We start from the raw sequence: 21,168 nt of genomic DNA, 5'->3' as shown, positions 1-21,168 counted from the left end.
TACTCGCATCTGTTGCCGTCAGCAAGCTCTCCAGCTCTGGCATACACCAGCTCCGGCATACACAAACTCTGGCGTACACAAACTCTGGCATACACAAACTCTGGCGTACACAAACTCTGGCATACACAAACTCTGGCGCACACCGACTCTAGCATACACCGACTCTGGCATACTTCTCCAACTCTGGTATACTACACCGACTCTGGCGTACTACACCGACTCTGGCGTACTACACCAACTCTGGCATACTACACCAACTCTGGCATACTACACCAACTCTGGCATACTACACCAACTCCGGCGTGCGCCAACTCCGGCATACACCGGCTCTGGCGTATGTGGGGAAGCACAGGCACGCAGTGCATGTCAGGGCTTTGTTTGCACGCATGCCGGGGCGCTATCCCAGAGGAGGTGTGCTGGACTAAAACCACATGAAGCAAGAGTTCCTGAAACGTTATTCGCTTGAGGCGGATACTTCGAGATTCCGAATATCAAGCATTCGGTTTGAATCGAACATTGAACACTTTACTATTTGACTGAATAAATTTTGAGTATTCACACAGGCCTATTAGCAACGTTACCAAGGTTACTCATGTCATAATGCTTCGTGTCAACCAATTCAGGCTGCCTTGATCAAAACAAGAAGTGCACACAGTTGAACACAACACTTATTCTAGAGCACTATTTGTAATGTGAAAGATCCTTCTGTGAGCAGAGTTCCATGCTTTCATTATTTACCAGTATGTCCATATTTTGGTGTCACCGAGTTGCTAAGAGCTGCACAAAAGGCTATAGTCGTTTACACTAGTTCATTTGCTGCTGAAAAAGCTTTCTCACTAGATAAGGGTCGCTGTTTGGGCACTCATGTAGCACTCGTAACACGAAATGAAGTGAAGGTGACACCACATGTGCTGACTTTCAACTTGAAAACTGAGCTGAAAGTTAGTGCATGCGGTGTCCTCTTGGTTTTGTCCTTGTGTTACGAGTTCTATATTTGTCGTCATTTCTGTCTAGGTCTGCTCCACACTTGCCTCCACAGTGTTTCTTGAAAATGGCTTCAAGTAGTTTGGAACAAAGCCTTAGGGTCATTGGGCTAAAGCTGTAGATGTGTGCATACTTATAAGAATGGCATGACATCACTAGGAAGATGGTTTGGTGGAGGATCAAGTTCATCACTTTTGAACGAGTTTCCTCTTCTTGAACCATCGTTGAAATGTTCTTATGAGAGGGATATTTGCAACAGGAACATTTCCATCCTCATCTGTGACGTTCCAAGATATGCCACACTTCCCTTGTTACTTTGTAATCTTCAACTAAGTTTCTAGTACCTCTTTTATATTCAACTGAGGTCCACTTATGGTCTTGTCACAGCTCATCTTTAACTCTTTCGCTACCGTGAAAAAAATGACCGATTTTGAGTGTTCTAAAATAAAAATTATTTCGCGAAGTGCTAAATGCGCTGCGCATTGTAATACATCAAAATTTATCTTATTGGGTACACTTCCGAATGAAAAAAAAATGCCACAGTTGTGTGTGCAAAACTTTTAGAAAATCATTTAATGAAATATGCCGGTAACGCATACAAAAAAAAAGAATACAAGTAGAACAAAAAATAAGCCACTGCACTGAGCGAGAAGTTGATTGCAAAAAAATTTAAATATGCAAAACGTTGCACATGTTCTTTGCTACCATTCTTGCTATTTTCATCTGCATGCATAATACACACCACTTTCATGGTAGGGAATATGACTGCTGTGCCACTAGAGAAAACAGTCGCATGAGGGCATGAAGGGGAGGTAGGTATGAGATGTGCTACACATTGCACTTGTTCTGAGTTCTCCTGTTTTTTTATAGCAGAGCTTGTAATTCCTTTTTTTCTACATTTTTGTTTCAGTAGATCTCGATTGGGTTTTATGGGTGAATGGGGGTGCGGCCTTCCTTGACATCATATAATCAAAATACTGCTGGTGTATTTGGTAAAATATCTTGCGATTATGTTGCGAAGACACTGAAGCACCAAGTATAACCACTCCCATCATTTAGAAATCAAGTGCACTACATCAGATATAATGTGAACGGTAATATGAAACACTTGTGAGCACGCGCTAATTTCTCAGGTCTCCGAGAAGGAGTCTCGCTATCGCAGCTGAAATCCAACCATTCCACATGGTTGTCTAACTCACCATTGCTGCTCTAAAAAAATAAGATAGCATAAAAACTGACAAAAGTGCTCAGTGCAGCCTTTCGCCTTTGGAGAGCATGCGACAAAAAGGAGGCCATGATCGCTGACCAGAGGACTACGTCCGGTCAAGGTTTCATTTTTCGTGGTCTCACAACTGGAACTGAAATCAGATCATTCCACATGGTTGTCTAACTCGCCACTGCTGCTGTAAAAAAAAAAAAGACAGCATAAGAACCGAGAAATGTGCTCAGTGCAGTCTTTTGCCGTTGAGGAGCACACAGCAAAAAGGCTGTCCAGTAAAGTTTCGTTTTTCATATCACCTCCTTGTGTTAGAAAAGCAAAAAGGCTGTCCAGTCAAAGTTTCGTTTTTCATATCACCTCCTTGTGTTAGAAAAGCAAAAAGGCTGTCCAGTCAAAGTTTCGTTTTTCATATCACCTCCTTGTGTTAGAAAAGCAAAAAGGCTGTCCAGTCAAAGTTTCGTTTTTCATATCACCTCCTTGTGTTAGAAAATGAAAAAAGCAAAACCGAAACCGAAGAGATGGTGTTATGGAAGCAAACTAGATGACGCAGCTTTTCCAAGAGGGCCGACTTGAATTTTTGGCGGCAGGCTCAGAATGTTGGTCATGTATGACTGATGGCCTTTGGCGTGGTAGCGAAAGAGTTAAAATGAGTGCGTATAATGGGTTTACTGTATGGGGTTGAACAAAATCTGTCTGACTGGCCGGTGTATAGTCCTAAATGTCATTGACCTAACTGAGTAACTGTTACTGTCAAAAGCGAGCAGGCATGCTGGAGCTCCCTTGCACATTTTATGTGCTGATTTGAGGAGGCTGGCACTGCTTTTCTTTCACTGATGCAATGCAGTCCGTGGTGAAGTGCTTTGAGGAACAGGGGTTCTCTCTTCATGGCTCTGCTGTATATCTTGGAACTTGAAGGAGAGGGAGTATAGTAGCATGAGTGGTGAGGGCTCCCACACGTGTGCATGCAGGTGTGGGGGGCTGTGGCAGCGGTGCATGGCGGTGGTGGTGGTGGTGGTCAGGGTGGGTGGGGGGTGCCTGTTGGCATGGGGGTTGTCGTTCCTCCACCGTGTGCGTGTTGTGCGTGTGGGGCACCCAGGAGAGCGGTGCCGCCATGGCAGGTGGTGCTGGCCTGGAAGACGACTGGCAGATGCCCTGCCTGGAACCCTCGCCAGAGCGCCGGTCTGTGCGCAGTGCTGCCAAGCGCTGGGGTCCCCGCTCGCCAGAGATGCCCATGCTCGTGCCGGCCATAAGCAAGGCAAGTCTGTGTCCTCCTCTCTGCCACTGCTGCCGCTGCTGGTCTGCGGGACTGGCTCCGCGTCTGTGTGCGTAAGTACTCTTCGGGGGGCCCTCTCTGCAGCACACGGTGGGGTGCATATGTTCTGCAGCACCCTGCACTGGAATGTTTTGTGCACCCCGAATGGGATGCACCCTGCGGTACTCAGCGGCAGCTTTCCTTGGCAATGGAGGGAAGGCTACAGTGGTGGATCATCCGCAACTAGCGTCATTCTTCCAAATGCCATATATATGCGGGTGAGGGCCGCGTTCATGTGGGTGCCAACTGGGCGCCTTGGGAGCAGATATAGCCTCAGACTGCGTGGGAATATAAAGTAGTTTTCTTAGACTATTGCTTGAAAATTTAACCGTAGAATTCTTGTTTTCTGTAAATTCTAGAAGTGCGGCTCTTGGTAGCTTGGCTGCACGACGGTGCATCCACCTGGCCGCCTGGCGTGTTGCTCTCTCCACGGTACCTTCACTACCTTGTTGGAGCAACTGGCGCCATCTGTAGAAGCTTCTTGTAACTAGATGTGCCTAGTGAATTCGTTGTAGTCAAGATAGGATAGGATAGGATAAATTTATTTGGCTCTAGCACAAGTGTTTTTTTATGCGGTCAGATGAGTCCATCCACAACGGTCGGTTGCCCCTATTCCAGGGCTCCACTGGATGCTGCCATCAGCTGAGCTCGCCGTATCAAAACTGTTTTTTTTTCCTTGACTTTGACAGTTGAATATTGACAGCAGTGTAAAAAAAATGTGTAAAAAAAATATACCTTAAGTAACGAATATTGACAGCTATGTAAAAAAAATGTGTGAAAAAATATGCCTTACAGGGGCACTGAGAAGAAATTGAAGTTGGCTTGTATTGACAGAATACCAGCTCCTGATTACAAAAACGCCACTCATACTGACAACAAAGCTCTTGTAACATAGAAAAGAGCAAGGACCAAAATACAGGTATTGCCGCCACAGGCCAAACTCGCAAGTACAAGCGTGATGACATCATAAGACAAAACAGTGTTGCTAGACCCAATGGTTCTAGCAACGCTGGGACACGAGAAGGCATGAATCACTGAGGCGCAGCCAATACATGCGCAAATCTCCTTGACGTCGCCAGATGGGGCCACGTATCCGGCAGCTATGCGCGCCTGCAGCATTGGGACCAACCAGCGCCTGCCCACCGGCGGTAGGCGGGCTCCCGGTATTCCGCTAACGGTAACAAGGTACAAGGTATGCTAAAGGTGTCTATTTACAAGAACTGCGTTGACGACTTCGAGAACGGGATCCATCGTAACGCTGGCAAAACGCCAGTGCAAACGTAAACGAAGCGACGGTAGTGACGGCCGCAATAGCCGATAGATGCCTTCAACATGCGGCCGGCGGTCGCTTTCTTTTCAGCTGCTGCTAGGCCGCTCTGCTTGCTGCCAGAAATCACGGAGTCTGTGTTAAGTCATGTGCACGTCATGTTTCATGTCACTTAGTCCTGTGTCATAATAAGAGAATCCCAAGTTTAAATCAGAGCAGCGGGAAAAACTTTTTCAACTTCGAATCCAAATTTCTTAGAAATAAATGCATCTTTCGCTGCCGGCCAAGTAGCAACAAAGCCATGAAATGCCGAACTATCGAATTTTGCTATAAAAAAAATATGAGCTCTCCTCACTGTCCCTTTAAGTAACGAATACTGACAGCATACTGCATTTTAAGAGGAAGCTAATAACTGAAAGCAGAGACGATATTCCGCTGCATAGGAAGAGGGGTGCATGTTTCGGCCCCATAGCTTTCACTCCATTGCCGCAAAAAAAGTTGTCAGAGTATTGGTGCCGTAAAATCTACAGAGTGCATCTTCACATACTACGCCATTTACTGCACATGCAAATCTAGGGTTTGCGGACTGCTTCCCCTGGTTTTGTAGGAAATTGAATGCGAGAGAAGCAGGCATGGTAGGATATCAAGGCTGTAACTCATTCACTTTTCTTTCTTTGGCTCTTTACGCTCAAAAGTAGAAAGGGCATATTGTATGTGCATTATGTATTTGTTGCCTTCTGTGCTGTTGGTTGAATAGAAAGCTTTGAGAGTAGAGCAGGGCAAATTTAACTTTCATGTTATTCATTTTACCTTAAACGTTTTGTGAGAAATTCCATCAGGGAAGAGATCTATCCAGTGAGTAGTCGTCGAGTATGTTCGGCAGCTTTCCCACACGAGTAGTTTGCTTACCAATCCAAGAAACGTGGAAAAATAAAATGAGCTAGCTTTTATGAAGTTGTAATAGATTTTTCCTAGGAAGACAGCCTGACGATTGCTAGCAAAGACCAGGGGTGGAATTGCTGCGCCATTTGCGTCATGGCGCGCCATAAGGATTTCCCTGCGCCATCCTGCTTCATAGACGGCAAATTGCGCCATAAATAGCTCCTGGTGCCACTCTGCGCCGCGCAGAAAACTGTGCGCGCAGAAAAAAAAAGAGTTTCGGTTTCTGTTTGCCTGTGAGTGTTTTCCTTGGCTACGGCTTGGCTGAACGGAGGCCTGAAGCTCGCATCAGCGCCCAGTGGCGCCAGCTAGCGTGGCAGAGGCGCATCCGTGCCTGTCTGCGTGCATAGCAGCGTAGCGTGTCGCATCATACATGTGCAGTGAACGGCGGCAACTGTGATTTTGCGCGGAGACGCAGAAAATTGAGAAAAGACAAAAAGTAAATGCCATTTTGCTTTATTCAGTGCTGTTAAACTGACAGGAGCGAACCAAGCAGTGGTGACGCTATGAAGGGGCGAAATTACAACCCACGTGCACTGCGGTGCTTGTTTCCAAACACTTTTATCAATCTTCGTTTTCGTCAGTCTAGAAACTGCGTATTGCCGCAGTGTTCAAGAAAGAAGTGTACGACAGAAACGTCGGGCTAGAAGCTAGCCCGCGTAATCGCGCACCGCCTACAGTGCAGCGGTGCGCCGGGGCGCCCCAGCATGCTGCTGATGCTGTGAGCGAGCGGATCAGTGCAGGCGACAGTGTGCAGGTGCTGAGGCAGTTTTTCCCTGCGGAAGGGCTGATTTCTTCTGACGTATGAGGGAAAGGTCGTTGCGCTAGGGCGTGCGCTCGAACCGCGTTGGCCGAAGGGTAACAACTTTTGCAGGCTGCAGGTCGTTCGAAACTGGGCTTGGCCCGCGAGGGTCGCAGCGGGGTTTACAGAGCCTCTCCCAAACGCACGCCCCTTAAGAATGCCGGGCGCCAGGCCGGGGTCGCTTGTACCCATTTTTACCGGTGGGTGTCTGGCAGTGGGTTTCGAACCAACCGTCTCCCGCAGCTGAGTCGGGCGCTTAAACTACTGTGCCACGACTGCGGTTTGTGCTTTTGGAGGAAGCAAACGGCAGTCTACCAAACATCCTTAAATGTCTGGAGGAAGTTGATTCTGCTCTGATGCAACACAAGTAGACAATTTAATATTGACTTTGTGCAGTGGTTGACAGTGGGCAAAAAATCTCCTCTCTTCATCTGTTCCTCTGTTATTTATCCCGGTTTATTAATATTTGGTAACGTGCTATAAAGGAATTTGCAAACATATCCCTACAGAGCTTGTCTATATATACAGCCAGACACCAGCAGTGTGTTGTGTGCATATGCTAGACTTTAGGCTGCTCATTCCAGTTGTTTCTACATGGTAGCATTATTTCCAGGCAGCTACTGTGTTATGTGTATCGAGGGACCAGTTGGTCAGACGTAATGTTTAAATGGTGAATGTAGTATTAAGACAGCGTACAGAAAACTAGAGGACAGGCTGTGTCAGGCATTTCTGTGGGCTGTCAGTGCTACCATCATAGTTCAAGCTGGAGTGCTTGATAGAACTGCTGGGGATACTTTGGTAGAGTTAAGTATTATGAATGCACAATGTATTTTAAGGAGGAAGTAGCTAGGAGTGGCAACACATCTTGCAAGTTTTATAGATCGAATGGTTTGTTGTGTACGTGTAAGGTCTATACTGCTGTGAAGTGCACTTTGTGCTAGTTTAATATTGATAAATCCACATTTTAGGTGCTCCCAAACTGCTCCATAACTCCATTTTGCCTGCTCCAAACCTGCTCCAAAAGGCAGTTTTTCCTGCTCCTAGGTATGCTCCAAGACGTGGTTTGTTAGTTCCACCCCTGAAAGACAGCAGTCCGAGCTCCGACAGTCAATGCAACAATCTCGCTCCATGCGCTGGCGGTGCGGCTGCCACAGCGGCCCACCTTCCTCTTTACAAAGTGTTTATTTCTGGAACTCGTGCTTTTAATGACTTCTTGTATAGAAAATAAATGCATCATTTCAAAACCTACAGTCATTACACGAATCTTTTTGCAGCTTCACTTTTTGCCGTGGCAGTTACAGGATATAGCACTTTCTAAATTTCTGACTTGAACTTTTACAGAGTGGAGCATGGTCATTAGGGCTTGGAACTTGTGAAGTGGAACCTTTACTATGCTCCACCCTTCATGCGATGACCGGCATTTTGCGATGAATTATCACAGGCCTGGAGTGCCCCCCACTGAGATTCAGAATCCCCCCTTTTTTAGTAATGACCTGCACATGTACATAACCTCCTCGCTATGGCTTTAGCAGGAGTTTCCATTCAAAATAGTGGAGAAGTTCGCTGCGCACATATTCTTGCAGCAATGGCATTTTTTTTTTTTTTTTGACAGGATATTCAGACTGTGGGACAATGAGTGCAGTGCTGGCATCTTCTGTGCCCACGCAGGTGCCTACATGGCCCTACATGCGCTGACCTCAAATGATAACTTGCGGTCTGGTTATAAGCTAGGGATTAAGTGGATTAAGCGCAGCACTGACAATTTGCTGTGGAACAGGCGTGTCTGCAGACTGGTCACACACACCTGCTGTTGCTAGATGAAGCCAGTGCTGCTCTTATTTACTATTCCCTAAAGTGAGTCCAGGAGTTCTTTGTGAAGGGATTTGTAATGACCACTTCTGCTCTCATCCTTTTTTCGAAGGCCCAGTCTGTAGTTGCGAACGGCAGCTGCTAGAGGGGCGCGCTATTAGAAAAAAGCTCATTGAGGCGTAGATGTGGACTTAAAATACCGGTTTCGCCGATGGTCTGTGCAACCTGCGGCAGTAGGTGTGAGGCAGCTCTTGCCTGCCACACTTTTTCACTTGTTTTGCTGACGAAGGCATTATGGAGATCGGTTGTAATTCAACTTGGAGTTTTTGTGTTGGCCATAACTGGTAACAAGGTTAGACCTTTTTTAATAAGTGGTGACTATAGAGCTTCTCAAAAAGAGGTCGAATGGTGGCACCATATTGGACGCTGGGCTGGGCTCGTAGAACAGGAAAGAGTTGATGATGGCTGATGCTTTCAACACTTTTTTTACAAATATGTGTACACCAGGTAGTTCCCACAACGCATGTCAATATATGAACAGGAGGAATGATAGAACTTTATTTCTACAGCCAGTCACAGTGCACGAAGTGATTTCAACAATTAGAAGTTTAAACAACAGCAGCAGTAGGGTTATCGATGAAATTCAAATAAAACCGGTCAAATACGTCGCTGATCTAATTGCACCAGTTCTTGCGAATATCTTTAATATGTGTTTAACTACGTCTATATTCCCAGTAAAGCTGCAGGTTGCAAAAGTAGTAGTGCTCTTTAAAAAGGGGAATCGAAACAAATTGGGTAATTATCGGCCTGTATCTATATTGCCGATTTTTTCAAAGGCTTTCGAGAAAATAATTCATTGCAGGGTTTCGAATTTCATCGAAACCTCCAATGTATTAACACCTTACCAATTTGGTTTCTGGAAGAATATGTCAACTGAATTAGCCTTGTTTCACCAAAAAGAATATATTTTAACACAATTTGGGAACAAGAAAATTGTGGTTGGCTTATTTGTCGACTTCTCCAAGGCTTTTGACTTGGTCAATCATGAAGTTTTATTGAATAAGTTGGATATTTACGGTGTACGTGGATGTGCGTTACATTTACTACGGTCATATTTATCCCACCGGCGACAAGTAGTCCAAATTAGTAACTCTCAATCACAAGTCCTATCACTGGCTTGTGGTGTCCCACAAGGCAGCATATTGGGGCCTTTGCTCTTTAACCTTTATATAAATGACATTGTTAATATTAACCAGGATGCAAAATTTATCATATACGCAGACGACACCAGCATATTTTTCTCTGGTAATAATATCGATCAACTTATCTCTAGTTGCAATGACACAATAGGTCAACTACAACAATGGTCGTCCTATAATTCTATGACGGTTAATGCAAATAAAACAAAAGTGGTTATCTTTCGGGCAAAGAATAAGCCACTCCTTCCTCATGCCGACATTATTTTTAACTCTCGTCCTGTTGACATTGTTGGCCATTTCAAAAGCCTTGGTGTGACATTTACTGCTCACATGTCCTGGGAAACTCATGTGAACTTACTAGTGACGAATTTAGCTCGGATAACTGGAATAATTGGTCGTCTCAGATACATTCTTTCTACAAAACTTAAACTATTGGTTTATAATTCACTCTTTTATTCACATGTTAACTATTGCCAACTTGTCTGGGGTACAACTACATTCTCTAATCTACAAAAAATTTGTCATGCAGAAGCGGTACCTACGTCATGTGTACAACGCTGATTATAATGCAACAACTGCAGGTTTTTTTCATAGAGCGCATGTTATTACGGCTCATAAAATAAACTATATCTCTACCGTTTGAGTACTAGATTTAAATATGAAGTAAGACATAATATACACAACCTTGGTACTCTGGCGTATTTATAAAAAAATGAGCAATATTATGCTACAGGACATGGAGAATATTGGAAAATCGTTGCACCCCGTTTGCCCGTTTGAACTCTGGCATGGAACGCCTATGTTATTCTTTACCATCACTGTTAAACCATTATGTATCTACTAACTTTGATTTATTTATTTGCTCCACTGCTAAGCTTAGATCTATGTTTACTGAGGATGAATAACTGATTTTACTTATCCAGGGATTTCATTTTTCGGACCACTCTGTTTTACTTCTGTTCTGCACTGATCAAGTGTTTTCATTTTATTTTGTTTGACTGTATGAATTCTTGCTGTTGACCAAACGCTGCTCATTAAGTGGGGCGACGGGCTCGTCAAGCCGCCTATTGACGGCTTTTTTCCGTCGTCCTCCATCTGTGTACTGTACATGGTGGAAATAAAGTCTTCTTCTTCTTCTTCTTCTTCTTCTTATTAAGCTCCCCCATGCTTTCCCCCACACCCCAAGAAAAACTAGTTGCTCTGAGGGTTGTGAAAAAGCCTCCAAGTTCCAAAGTACCTTTGCTGCAGCTTCATTACAGAGCACGTTTTATGTAGTGACCAGCAGAGCGCTACCCTACCAGTCCACTGTTGCCCGCCACTATGGCGGGCGGCACCTTCGTACCCAACAATTCTGGACAAAAGTACTTTTGACCGGGAAGGAGTTTATGAGCGTAATTTGGTAAGCGCTGTATTGGAGCAAAAAATTACAAGAATTTACAGGGCAGTCTTCGATAACTGAATGTACGCACTCAAGCCAGTAAAAAAGTTATGCATTGTAGTTGATTAGTCATCTTGTAATGGCTCATACTTATGCATAGCTTAGTTGCGTGGGAACTGCTCAGTGGTCATAGCATTTTAAAAGGGCAGTGAAGTCGCATCCTAGCCATTTAATTTTTTTTAATGCAATTGAATAACGAAGCCCCTTCTATTTTTACATTTTTTTATCAGAAAACTTTCTTTAGCTGAAAAACTTTCATTTCGACAAACCGATTTGCTTTTCATGCCAGAGAAATCGAACTCGTGACACTATCATGGCGTTATAAAATTGTGCGCCATGATTTGCTTTTGTCGTTTTTGGTGCCTCTTGTGCTTTTCACTCTGCTGTGCCTTCATTACTTTAGTAACTGACTTCATGTCACAGAAGACCTCATTTTGTATAATCTGATTTATTAGATGACCTCTGAGGCAACTCACTTTACAAGTATGCTTGCTTTTCTCGGAATGGCCATCATCTTTAAAGATGAGTCCACACAGGTGCTTTACATTCTAGATGTTTTGTCTCCTTGCAAAGCCTTGTTGTAGGTGAAATCTGCACATTTGACATCTTTGAATTGAGCTTTGCTTTCTTTATATCATGGTTCATAGTCTGTTTAAGTGACATTGTACTAAGATAAAAGAATAGAAATTACACTTCACACAACGTACACAAACTTACATTTCATGATGTCATCATGCGCTGAAAACTTTTGTGGGGTGTGCATGCTTTTGCTGGCAAGGCTTGGAGAGTGGTACAGGTATTGGTATTCTGTGAGCAAGAACTCTAAGGACAAGGCGTGTTGAACTGGGTGGACTGACACCTTGTAGAGTGGGAATTGTGATTTGGGGAGCGCCGCCGCGGTAGCCTAGTGGTTATGGTGCTCGGCTGCTGGCCTAAAAAATGTGGGTTTGATCCCAGCCGCGGTGGTTGCATTTCAATGGAGGTGAAATGCTAGAGGTCTGCTGGCTGTGTGATGTCGTAAAGCCAATCACTGGGTGAGCACTGCCACTCAGGCAGCAGCCGTGATAGGCCAGATTGTGCTTTTCTGCAGGGGCCAGTAGACGAGACTGTGGAGACGCTGTCCAAGCAGGCACAGCTGGTCTTGAGCCAATTCCCACACGCTGTGGATGTGGACAGCATTGACGGTGTAGCGTTCATTAGTTTCTCAAGTGAGGAAGCCCTCAACGAGTTTGCTCACTCTATGGACCAACTTAGAGAAGAGCAGTACCGTGAGCCACAGTCGCCAGACGGGTCAGCATCTTCATCCGCGGCACGATCTGGTGTGCCAGACGACGAGTGGCGTGAATCGGACTGGGGAGAGGAGCGGCAATCATTGGTTGTTCTTCCACGCAAGACAACAGACATCACCAAGATTAAGGGGTGGCGCCGCAAGGCATTCGGTTCTGATCAGACGGCCGATCAGACAACACGCTGGGTCATGGACCAGATGAATGAGAAGGCCTGGAGCCCAGACGAAGAAGAAGAAGCCGAGCCACCTGCTTTGATGACTCGGCGGGCAGCTGCTTCGATGGCAGCTGCGTCGATCGCAGCTTCGGGCCAGCACTCAGAATCGAGCAAGGCAGCAGCACCACAGTTGGCTATGCCAAAGCGGGAAAACTTGACAGGTTAGTGTGACCGTGCTGCGCATTCCTTGTATTCCCTTTCTTTCTACACTCATGCTTCTTAACATTTGTGGCGCCATTGCCCCACGACCAGCTTGTCTCCTTGTTGACACTCTACTTGGATTGCAATTGTGGTCTCGCAGCTGCAGCTGCCGAGGCCTCCCTGTCCAAGGGTGTCCGGGGTGCCTTCCTGAGCTCCTCTCTGGATGAGTTCCTGCAGCACCGGGCCGAGCTGCGGGTGGGCCAACTGGCACAGCTCAACCCAAACATTTTGCCGCCACCTGATGGCCAGGGTGTGCTGTCTCTGAGCAGCCCCTCCGTGGTGGTGGTGGACAAGAAGGTGCCTCGGCAGGTGGGCCCAGCTCGGCAGATGACTGCGCGTCCATCACGTCGCTACGGCCGGCCTCAGGTCAGTTGCCCCTAGGTGGCTGACAGAGTGATGTGCACCGTTTCATTTGCATGCTGAACACGGTGTTGCAGGAATCATTTGCAAGTGGAGTATGCAATGGTGAGCTCATGGTGCCAGTAGAGGGACCTTTGGGATTGCTGTTGCCCAAATCCTGCCTGCATAGAGCATGGTGTATGAGCAGCTGGCTGGAAGCTGACACTGTAGTACAAGAGTGCAGGCAAATCAGACATCAGTGAACCATTCAGAAAATTGTTTGAAGTTGGGTTGCTCACATTGCATTTTGATCAACAAAGGTTTACTGGACAGCAGATGAGGACGAAAGGCAGAACGTGCCTGCAAGCATCAGCAAATGCAAATGGTTTCATCATGGGTGCAGACTTTCTTTAATGTGGTATAGTCCCATCCGGATGTATCGAACTTGATGGGGATTGCAAAAAGGGGTTCAGTATATAAATATGCTTATCTGTAACCTAAAAGTGAGATTACATTGCATCCACACTAATGACGTGCTTCTTGCAGTGACATGCCACCCGCCAGCATGCTTGCAGCACATCGCTCGCAGCACATCGCTCGCAGCACATCGCTCGCAGCACATCGCTCGCTAGGCCTTGCTAGGTCTATCCTGCTACACATCGCAGCCGCTGCTGGAGAACTGAGTGATGGAGCATAGATGTTAACTGAGCCCAACTGTGATGGCACAGGGCAGGTAGCATGAACCACGCTCCAGCAGGGTAAAGGGTTCTGCAAATTAGTCGTGTTCACCCCAAATCTGCAGTTCAGGTTTTGTTATTATCTAGTGCCATCGCCAACGCGCTTGGAGCGAGAGAAGGAGCTATCTAGTGATGGCGTAGGTCAGTAGTTTCGATTTCGACACCATTTCACTACGCTGACCTGACCCCGCAATGCCCACGGTATAGGAAGTCCAGTATGGAGCACCGTGCCCATGCTAATTGTGTGCCCCTTCTGGTGGTGTTGACCTTCAGGCTGCACAGGATCGGGGCACACCACCAGCTGGACCATCCCTTGCACTGAGGCGCCGTCGCCAGAGCACTGCAGCCTCTGACAAGGCCGGGGAAGAACTGGTGGTGTCTTCCCCATCCAAGTCCTCTGCTTCAGCCACACCCCCAGCACCATCACCACCACCACCACCGGTGGACTCCTCACCAAAGGTAGGATCTGTGTACGCAGTGCAGCGGTGGAACCGTCGTGTTCGCACACGGTTGGTGTGGAGTTGAACTGAGCTTTTGAGCAGCTAGCGTGAATACGGTGGAGCCACAAAATGGTGGCATCATCTGGAGAATACAAATCATGGCTGTGTCATGCCTTTGTAGAACCTACACATCTGCATTTTACAAGGCACATTCGAGCCCACTTATAATTCTCCAGTAAAAAATGCTTGTAGGTGGGCATGTGCGTACTTTTTTGAAAGGGGTGGGGGGTGCGACTTTCCTTCTTCCCTTTCAACTTTCCTTCCACCCAAGCAAGAAATTTTGCTTAGGAAAACCATGCTGAAGCCCATTTTTTTTTTTAGAAAAATAGAGAAGTCCAAGAAATACGTGGTTCAAATGGGACCTCAACCCTACAACTGCTCCCTTCATGAGCCACTCATAAATATGCTACTGATCATAAAAGCACGTTCAGCTGTGCTGTTGGGTGACTGATCTTGAAATTTGCTTATTTTCTTGGAACCAGATCAAGCATCACACAGTTGAAATTACTTGAGGCACGTATATACCGTATTTATAGTCGCCAACCGGTGTTTTGGACTCGGTGGGTTCTATGAAATGGTCTGAATAATCAAAGAGTCCGAAAAATCTGCATCCGCAAAAAAAAAAAAAAAAACCTTTCTGCATAAAACTGGCTTGAAAAATCTGAACTTCGGTGCTCCCCACATTCTGCCTACCTGAGTCGCAGTCATACTTTCGTCACATCCGCACCACCTCAGGCCACGATACCAGACAGTGCGACATGGCCGCAGGCCGTGGTGCTGGTGGCGCTGGTGGCATCGTCCAAGCTGCTGCAGACGCTGTAGCTGTCCAGTTTTCAACATGATTGTGCACTCTTTGTAGGCCATCTCGATGGCAAAGAAGAGCAGGCCAGTATCGCCAAGTGACAGGAATGAACAAATAGTACGCATGTGCAAGGCAAAAATTTACTTTCTTCGAATAATTTCAAAGCATATATTTCAAATAGTTCTAGCACACAAAAAAGCTTGAACGGCACAATAAACATCTTCAAAATCGTGTACTTTTCGAACACAAACAAGAATGCATTGAAGCTTGGGCTCACTCATTGAAGCTGTGGGAACTTTCTGCAAAAATGGCTATCAGAAATTGGGGGAGCCGACCTACATCGGATGTGAGACCTATATGCAGGCCCTTCGGGCACTTTCCTATGAGGTGCTTGATAGTTATTCAGTGAAGTCCAAAATATTGCGCAAGTCTGAATTATTGGAGTCAGAAAAATTGGTTGGCTACTGTACTCCCGTTATTTGCACACCTCTAATTTAATTATTACCTGGGTTTATTAACTCTTTCCCTACCATGGGAGAAATGGCCATTTTCTGAAGGTTTCAGTACATTTTTTTTTCTGCTAAAACTTTTGCATTCAATATTTATTGCAGTACCCAAAAAACAGAGCTGAATAAAGGTGCTTTCTATTCATATAAGTTTAAACAACAAGTTGCATGTTGCACCAAAAAATTTTTTTTTTGTTAAAAACGAGATTTTAGGAAAGAATTGAACAAAACTTGCAAAGACACGCTTGTATTTAAAAAGAAAAAAATGTTAAAAATTTTCTGAAATATGCAAAATGTTCGTTACTCTATTGGCCACTATCTGCAAAAAAAGATCATTTCTATCTTGAATAGTATTCATGCTACAAAACAATAACTGGAAACCCTACAGTTGTGCATCGGAGTGCGGCCGCGTGTGTTTCAGGCTGGTTTCCATTATCACCAATGTGAAAACTGAATCATCTTCTGCACCTTGCACCATTTTCAGGCTCATTGTTGCACAGGTCGTCTATTAAATCACTCGCAGACTAAACGGAGTCCTGAGATTTGCTATGTTTTAGTGCGTGTGGCGCGCGTGTGGAGGCTGCCAAGCGACTTTGATGGTACCAAATCTTCGGAGCGCGTTCAAAAAATGCCGTTTTATAGGGGAAAAAAAACTATATCGGAAACAAAACTTCAGTTCTCCGGCTACAAGCCAGATTCGCATCGTGCCTGTAAGCAACGCGGAAGGCTCTGAAGTCAAGCGGCGAAGGCGTCATCTGCGGGCAACATGGCGGGGAATTGAGCGCAGGTTCGCGTCCTCATTTCTTCACAGAGAGTTAGAAAGTGCCCCATCGCGGGACAAAAGAAAACTACATCGGAAACAAAACTTTGAATCCTTGCCTACAAGCTGTATCTGCAGCGTGGTGATTAGCAACGCAGAAGGTTCTGAAATCGGAGCATGAAAACATCATTAGCGGGCTAACGATGCTCAATGGGCGCGGTAGGGAAAGAGTTAAAAAGAAAAAACTTTTACTTACATTTTGATGGCCCATGCAGTACAAGAGCGCTAGAATGCATGTGGATGCGTGCGCAAGGCAGGGTTGAAAAGATCGGCATGGCCGTGTTTCCGTGTGCTGCTGTGAAAGATGTGAGTGGCTAGAAGACGCCGCTGTAAGGAAGGAGTCACTGCCAAGGCCAAACAAAGTGAAGTTATTTATACCTGATGCATGCGAGGGGCAAGCACGACCGTCGTTTTTGGGTGAGTTTGCGAGACTAGGGCACCGTTACCAGTGTGCCTTGATCGCCTTGTTAACCGCTCCTTCCAGAGACACACCAACACGCAAGTGGAAACGAATCGCCATCAGTAAAATAGCTATGAAGAAGGTGACAATGATGTATTGGAAAGAAATAATGGCAGCAATGACTGCACTGCACTGTATCTGCATCCTTTTCTTAGAAATTCAAAGGTCGTAACGCGTAATATATCATATATGTATTGCTGCATCTAAGTCGATCCCCCCCCCCCTTTTTTTATTACAAAAATGGCCATTCAACATTTCAAGGGGTGCCTGGCATATATGTGGTGTTGACTTAGCATCTAACATAGTTGCATCCAAGCAATGGGTGATATGCGCCCCATGCCATGGCCTATTTCGAGCAGGATACTTGGAGATCCATATGTAAAAAAAAAAAAAAGTAGTTCATTTGTTTGTAAATTGGTTACGGTAAAAAAATGGGAACAGACTCTCTCTGTTTTACTTTTTATGACAGGTCCTCAAGGTTATCGCTGGATGCTCCCTAATGAGCTTTTTTCCGTTCACGCGAGCGTGCATCGCGCCAGAATCTAAATACCGAACCGTTGGCTGTTTGATTTGCCGCTACTCAGCTAGGCCACATGCGAGGGTCCATTTTATTGCTTTGTATCTCCATTTTGCGCTGACTGCTAGCTTTACGACTGTATCGTTTCACTTTTATTGCTTTGAGCTGCGTATGCACAGTCATGCCATCATGCTGGGAACTGCATAAGGTGGGTCGGGGGGGGGGGGGGGGGGGGGGGGGGGGGGGGGGGGGATAGGAGGTATGCGTTGATTTTTATTTGGAGTCAACTTTCTTTTGGCGAGCGAGGTGCGCGAGTTGTGGGATCGACTTATATGTGGCAATATATCATATACATTGTGCATTATGACCTTTGTAAAGTTTTTGAGAGTGTGTTCATGAAATCTCTCGTAATTTGCGCACCCCTTTTTGAAGCCTTAATTTTAGGGAGAAAAAATTGTGCCAATTACACAGGTGAATACGGTATGTCATGACGAAGTGCTGTCGGCGTAATAGCTATAAACCTGAAGGCCTTTATAACCAGATGACATCGGCACTGTTACTGAAAACAACCTTCCATTGTGTGGCACAACAATGAGCCCATAAACCCTTGACATGCTGACCACAGTGAGTTTCTCGGTGGCAGGTTCATTTGTTGGGCAACGGTGATGCGCTTGCACAGAAATCTGCTGTGTGAGTTTTCTTAAAGGGGCTGCGAAACACTGCTTGGGGGTATACCGGCTATACTTCAGGTGGGTTCTTTATGTCACACAGATGCTGACTTAAAAAGAATTACAGGAATCGATGCACAGGAACGGGAGTTATTCAGTGGAGAAATTTCAAAATACAAGCAAACAAAACGCTGCCCTCAACTCGATTTTGGCGGGGCTTCCCACTCCTGTTTCGCTCTCCCAATGACGGCACCTGGCGCAACCAATCAAAACAGCCAGCCAGAGCACGTCGCGGAAGTTTGTACTCCATGGTTGCCTGCTCTCTGTAACTCGTTCTTGCTGAGACTGGCAGCGTCGTTTCCATGCCAGAGCGCCCCTGGTGGCGTATTTTTATTTTACTTGCTTTGCAGGGCTTTTATCTAAGACAAACAAGTTGTTTTTGTTGATCTAATATAAAACGCAGACAGGTAACAAAATGTGTCTATTTATTCACGCAATTTGCAGTATATTTACTGTTTGTCCGATCATCAAGCTCGCACCAGGTAATGTCATATCCGCTGCTAAAAACCCACCACTGTGTGGCGACACCATCAGAGCCATGAAGTTGTTTTTGGGAGGACATTAAAATATTAAAAAACGGAATATATGTGGTATTATCGACGCTAATAGCACCATTATAACTCACTGTATGCAATCAACAGGCAAAACAGTTAACTAAGATTGTGTTTCTGGGCCCCTTTAATGGGGAGTGCCTTGTGCTATACACTCAAAATAGAATGCAAATCGTGCAGCAGGCTCATGGTGAGAGACTTGTCTGCAGTTATGGGGTAGTAAGCGGGATTGAACCGTGGAATGTGTAAAATCATCTGTCTGGTGCAGGATACTCGTTCCTGGCCTTACTATATGTGGATATAGAGCCACATATAAAATACACTTAACTGATAAAAATGAAGTCAACCAGACTGTTGTGAAATAATGGTATACAATTGAACCTTGTTATAGTGAACAGTTAAATCGTAAAATAGTGACTTGTAAACCTTAAAACTGTGCCTTGAGCACAAGGCACAGTTTTTCCTTGAGTTCGTTTGGAGCCAGCTGGGAAATTTATTTAGTTTGAAAATGCAGCAAAATTTGCTTCGTTATATTGAAGCTAGAATACATGTTGTTATGGGCACTAATTTGTGAACACAAGTATGCTTTGTTGCACTGAAGATTTCGTTATGCGTTCGTTACAGTGTGCTTGTAAGCCCTTACTGCATCCACCTTCTGTGGGCTCGTCTTTCAGATCCTCGGCGCCCAGTGTATAGCAGGGCAAGTAAGCTGGTGCGCCAGTTCATTGCCAGGAATGCCCCTGTGACCAGGGTCTGTCAAAAGGCTGTGAATGCCACATCAAAGGCCTGCTGAGCAGGGGAGGGGAAGACTGAGGCTGGTGAAGCATTTAATCACCTTGGCGACTCTGTAGACTTTAGGATGAGAGTGGCGGGTGGAAAGGTGTATGGGTCAGTTTTGCCAGTGCTGGCCATACGGAGGGAAAGGTGGAGGAAGACGGATGCTGTGAAGCCATCAGTTTCCTTGTGGCAGGTTTCTGTGTAAACTGCGGCCATGGCCATAAGGAAGTGGGAAGTGAACCTGACTGTAGTGAAAGATAATTAGGTATTTTAGTATAGTGTACACAGATTTAACCAAAGAGAAAGTGTAGGCTAAAAAATAACATGCTTCTTAGTGTCATTCGCCTCATTCAAATTGAGACTTAGCATATGCTCGTGGTACATGTGTTGGTTCCTAAGTTCAGCATGCGTGGCACTAGTGTTCGCTAAAATAACATTTTCAACATGGTGTTGCACTTCAAAGCAGGACCCCTTGCTTCGGAGTGAATTAGTTGTTACTGCGTTTTTCAGTGCATTCACTGGCCAAAAATGAGACATCAGGCAGGCTTTCACTTCCTCTTATTTCATCTATAATTATATGTATGGGTGATAAATTGCTTCATTTTTTGTTTTGAATGACAATTCTACCGCAGAACTTCTTGCTTACGCTATTCTAAAACCGACTCTTATAGGCACATTTCACCGTGTCCTGTGCACACTCTTGTTCATTTTGGAAGGGTGGGTCCACTTAGCCAAACTTATTGACACACTTATGCACCTTTGCCACTGCAGCCTCCAGCCAAGCGTGTGAAGGTAGAGCCTGAGGAGGACGCACCTTTCCTGGCCATGACAAGCCGCAGACTGCGTGGCAGCCACGGGCCTGCAGAGTCATCGGAAGCTAAGGGCGCTTCCACCAACACCACGCCCAAGAAGGATACCACGGGGCAAGCTTCCAGGCCCAGTGGTGCCGCGGCCTCAAAGAAAGTGGCCACACCTTCGGCCCCAGCGAAGGAAGTGCCAGCCTACGGTGTCAGTGCAGATGCAGGTGATTACCCACTGGTGAACGATACTGACTTCAGCAGTGAGCAGAAGCGGCTGCTGGCTGTCCTCCTTGCGAGCACCCAGTGCAGTCGGCCGCTCACTGTTGCGCTGCCTCCGGAGCCCTGCTTCATCTGCCCTCAGCTGGACGAAGAGGATGCTGTGGCAGCTGCAGTGGCTCTTGCCTCCACGCATGGTGGCAGCCCAGGTAAAAAGCCAGAGCGCTGCGGTGGGAAGCGAGAGGCGGAATCTGCTGCTGGGCACGGGAAGGCAGCACAGTCGGTGAGTGTCCGTTTTGTCGTGTGCTTCCACTGTTTCAGCATAGCATAGGGTTGGCCAAGTACTTGGGAGGGAAACAGATGAAATTGGCCAGACAAAAGAGAAGTGAAGACAGGAGAAGTGAACTTGCACTGCATGCATGCATGGGTGGGTGGAGGGGAAGGGGGGGGGGGGGTGGCATTTTTGGAACTGAACATTCACAAACTACAGTAGAACCCCCTGCTTGGTTTTTCATGGGACCATGGAAAAAAAAATTCACTGGGACACCTAATTATATTATGTGCTGCCAATGCAGTAGCATTAGAAGTTGTTCATGCCTTTACATCAAGCTTTTCACCTTATGCGAACCCTTGCATGTTTCTCACGGTGCGCCCCACATGGTGTGTGTGCTAAGTGCACATGGTGTGCGAGGGTAGGTAAAGCTGTTGGGGTTTGTAAGCACCTGATGAACAGCCACATATT

At 45.9% G+C, this 21,168-nt stretch overlaps 1 protein-coding gene across 12 annotated transcripts in view; it reads left to right on the top strand.

Moving 5' to 3' along the window:
* LOC149371515 (uncharacterized) overlaps positions 1-21,168 on the top strand; it is a 67,606-nt gene that overhangs the window by 21,874 nt on the left and 24,564 nt on the right. For 9 of the 12 annotated variants that reach the window (XM_089565760.1, XM_089565759.1, XM_089565761.1 and 6 more), the window contains 5 exons: positions 3,300-3,458; positions 12,060-12,633; positions 12,774-13,039; positions 14,023-14,208; positions 20,182-20,709. In XM_089565760.1, coding sequence (XP_089421886.1) covers positions 3,300-3,458; positions 12,060-12,633; positions 12,774-13,039; positions 14,023-14,208; positions 20,182-20,709 — 1,713 coding nt within the window. Of the gene's footprint in view, positions 1-3,299; positions 3,459-4,594; positions 4,708-12,059; positions 12,634-12,773; positions 13,040-14,022; positions 14,209-20,181; positions 20,710-21,168 lie in introns of all 12 variants that reach the window. The other 3 variants (XM_089565765.1, XM_089565766.1, XM_089565764.1) reach the window with 3 other exon arrangements.

This window comes from Amblyomma mixtum, chromosome 1 (genome assembly GCF_055824585.1).
Source record: "Amblyomma mixtum isolate Tamu chromosome 1, ASM5582458v1, whole genome shotgun sequence".
Classification (NCBI taxonomy): Eukaryota; Metazoa; Arthropoda; class Arachnida; order Ixodida; family Ixodidae; genus Amblyomma; species Amblyomma mixtum.
Note: the sequence above shows the minus strand (reverse complement) of the source record. Positions and strands in the feature narration are given on the sequence as shown.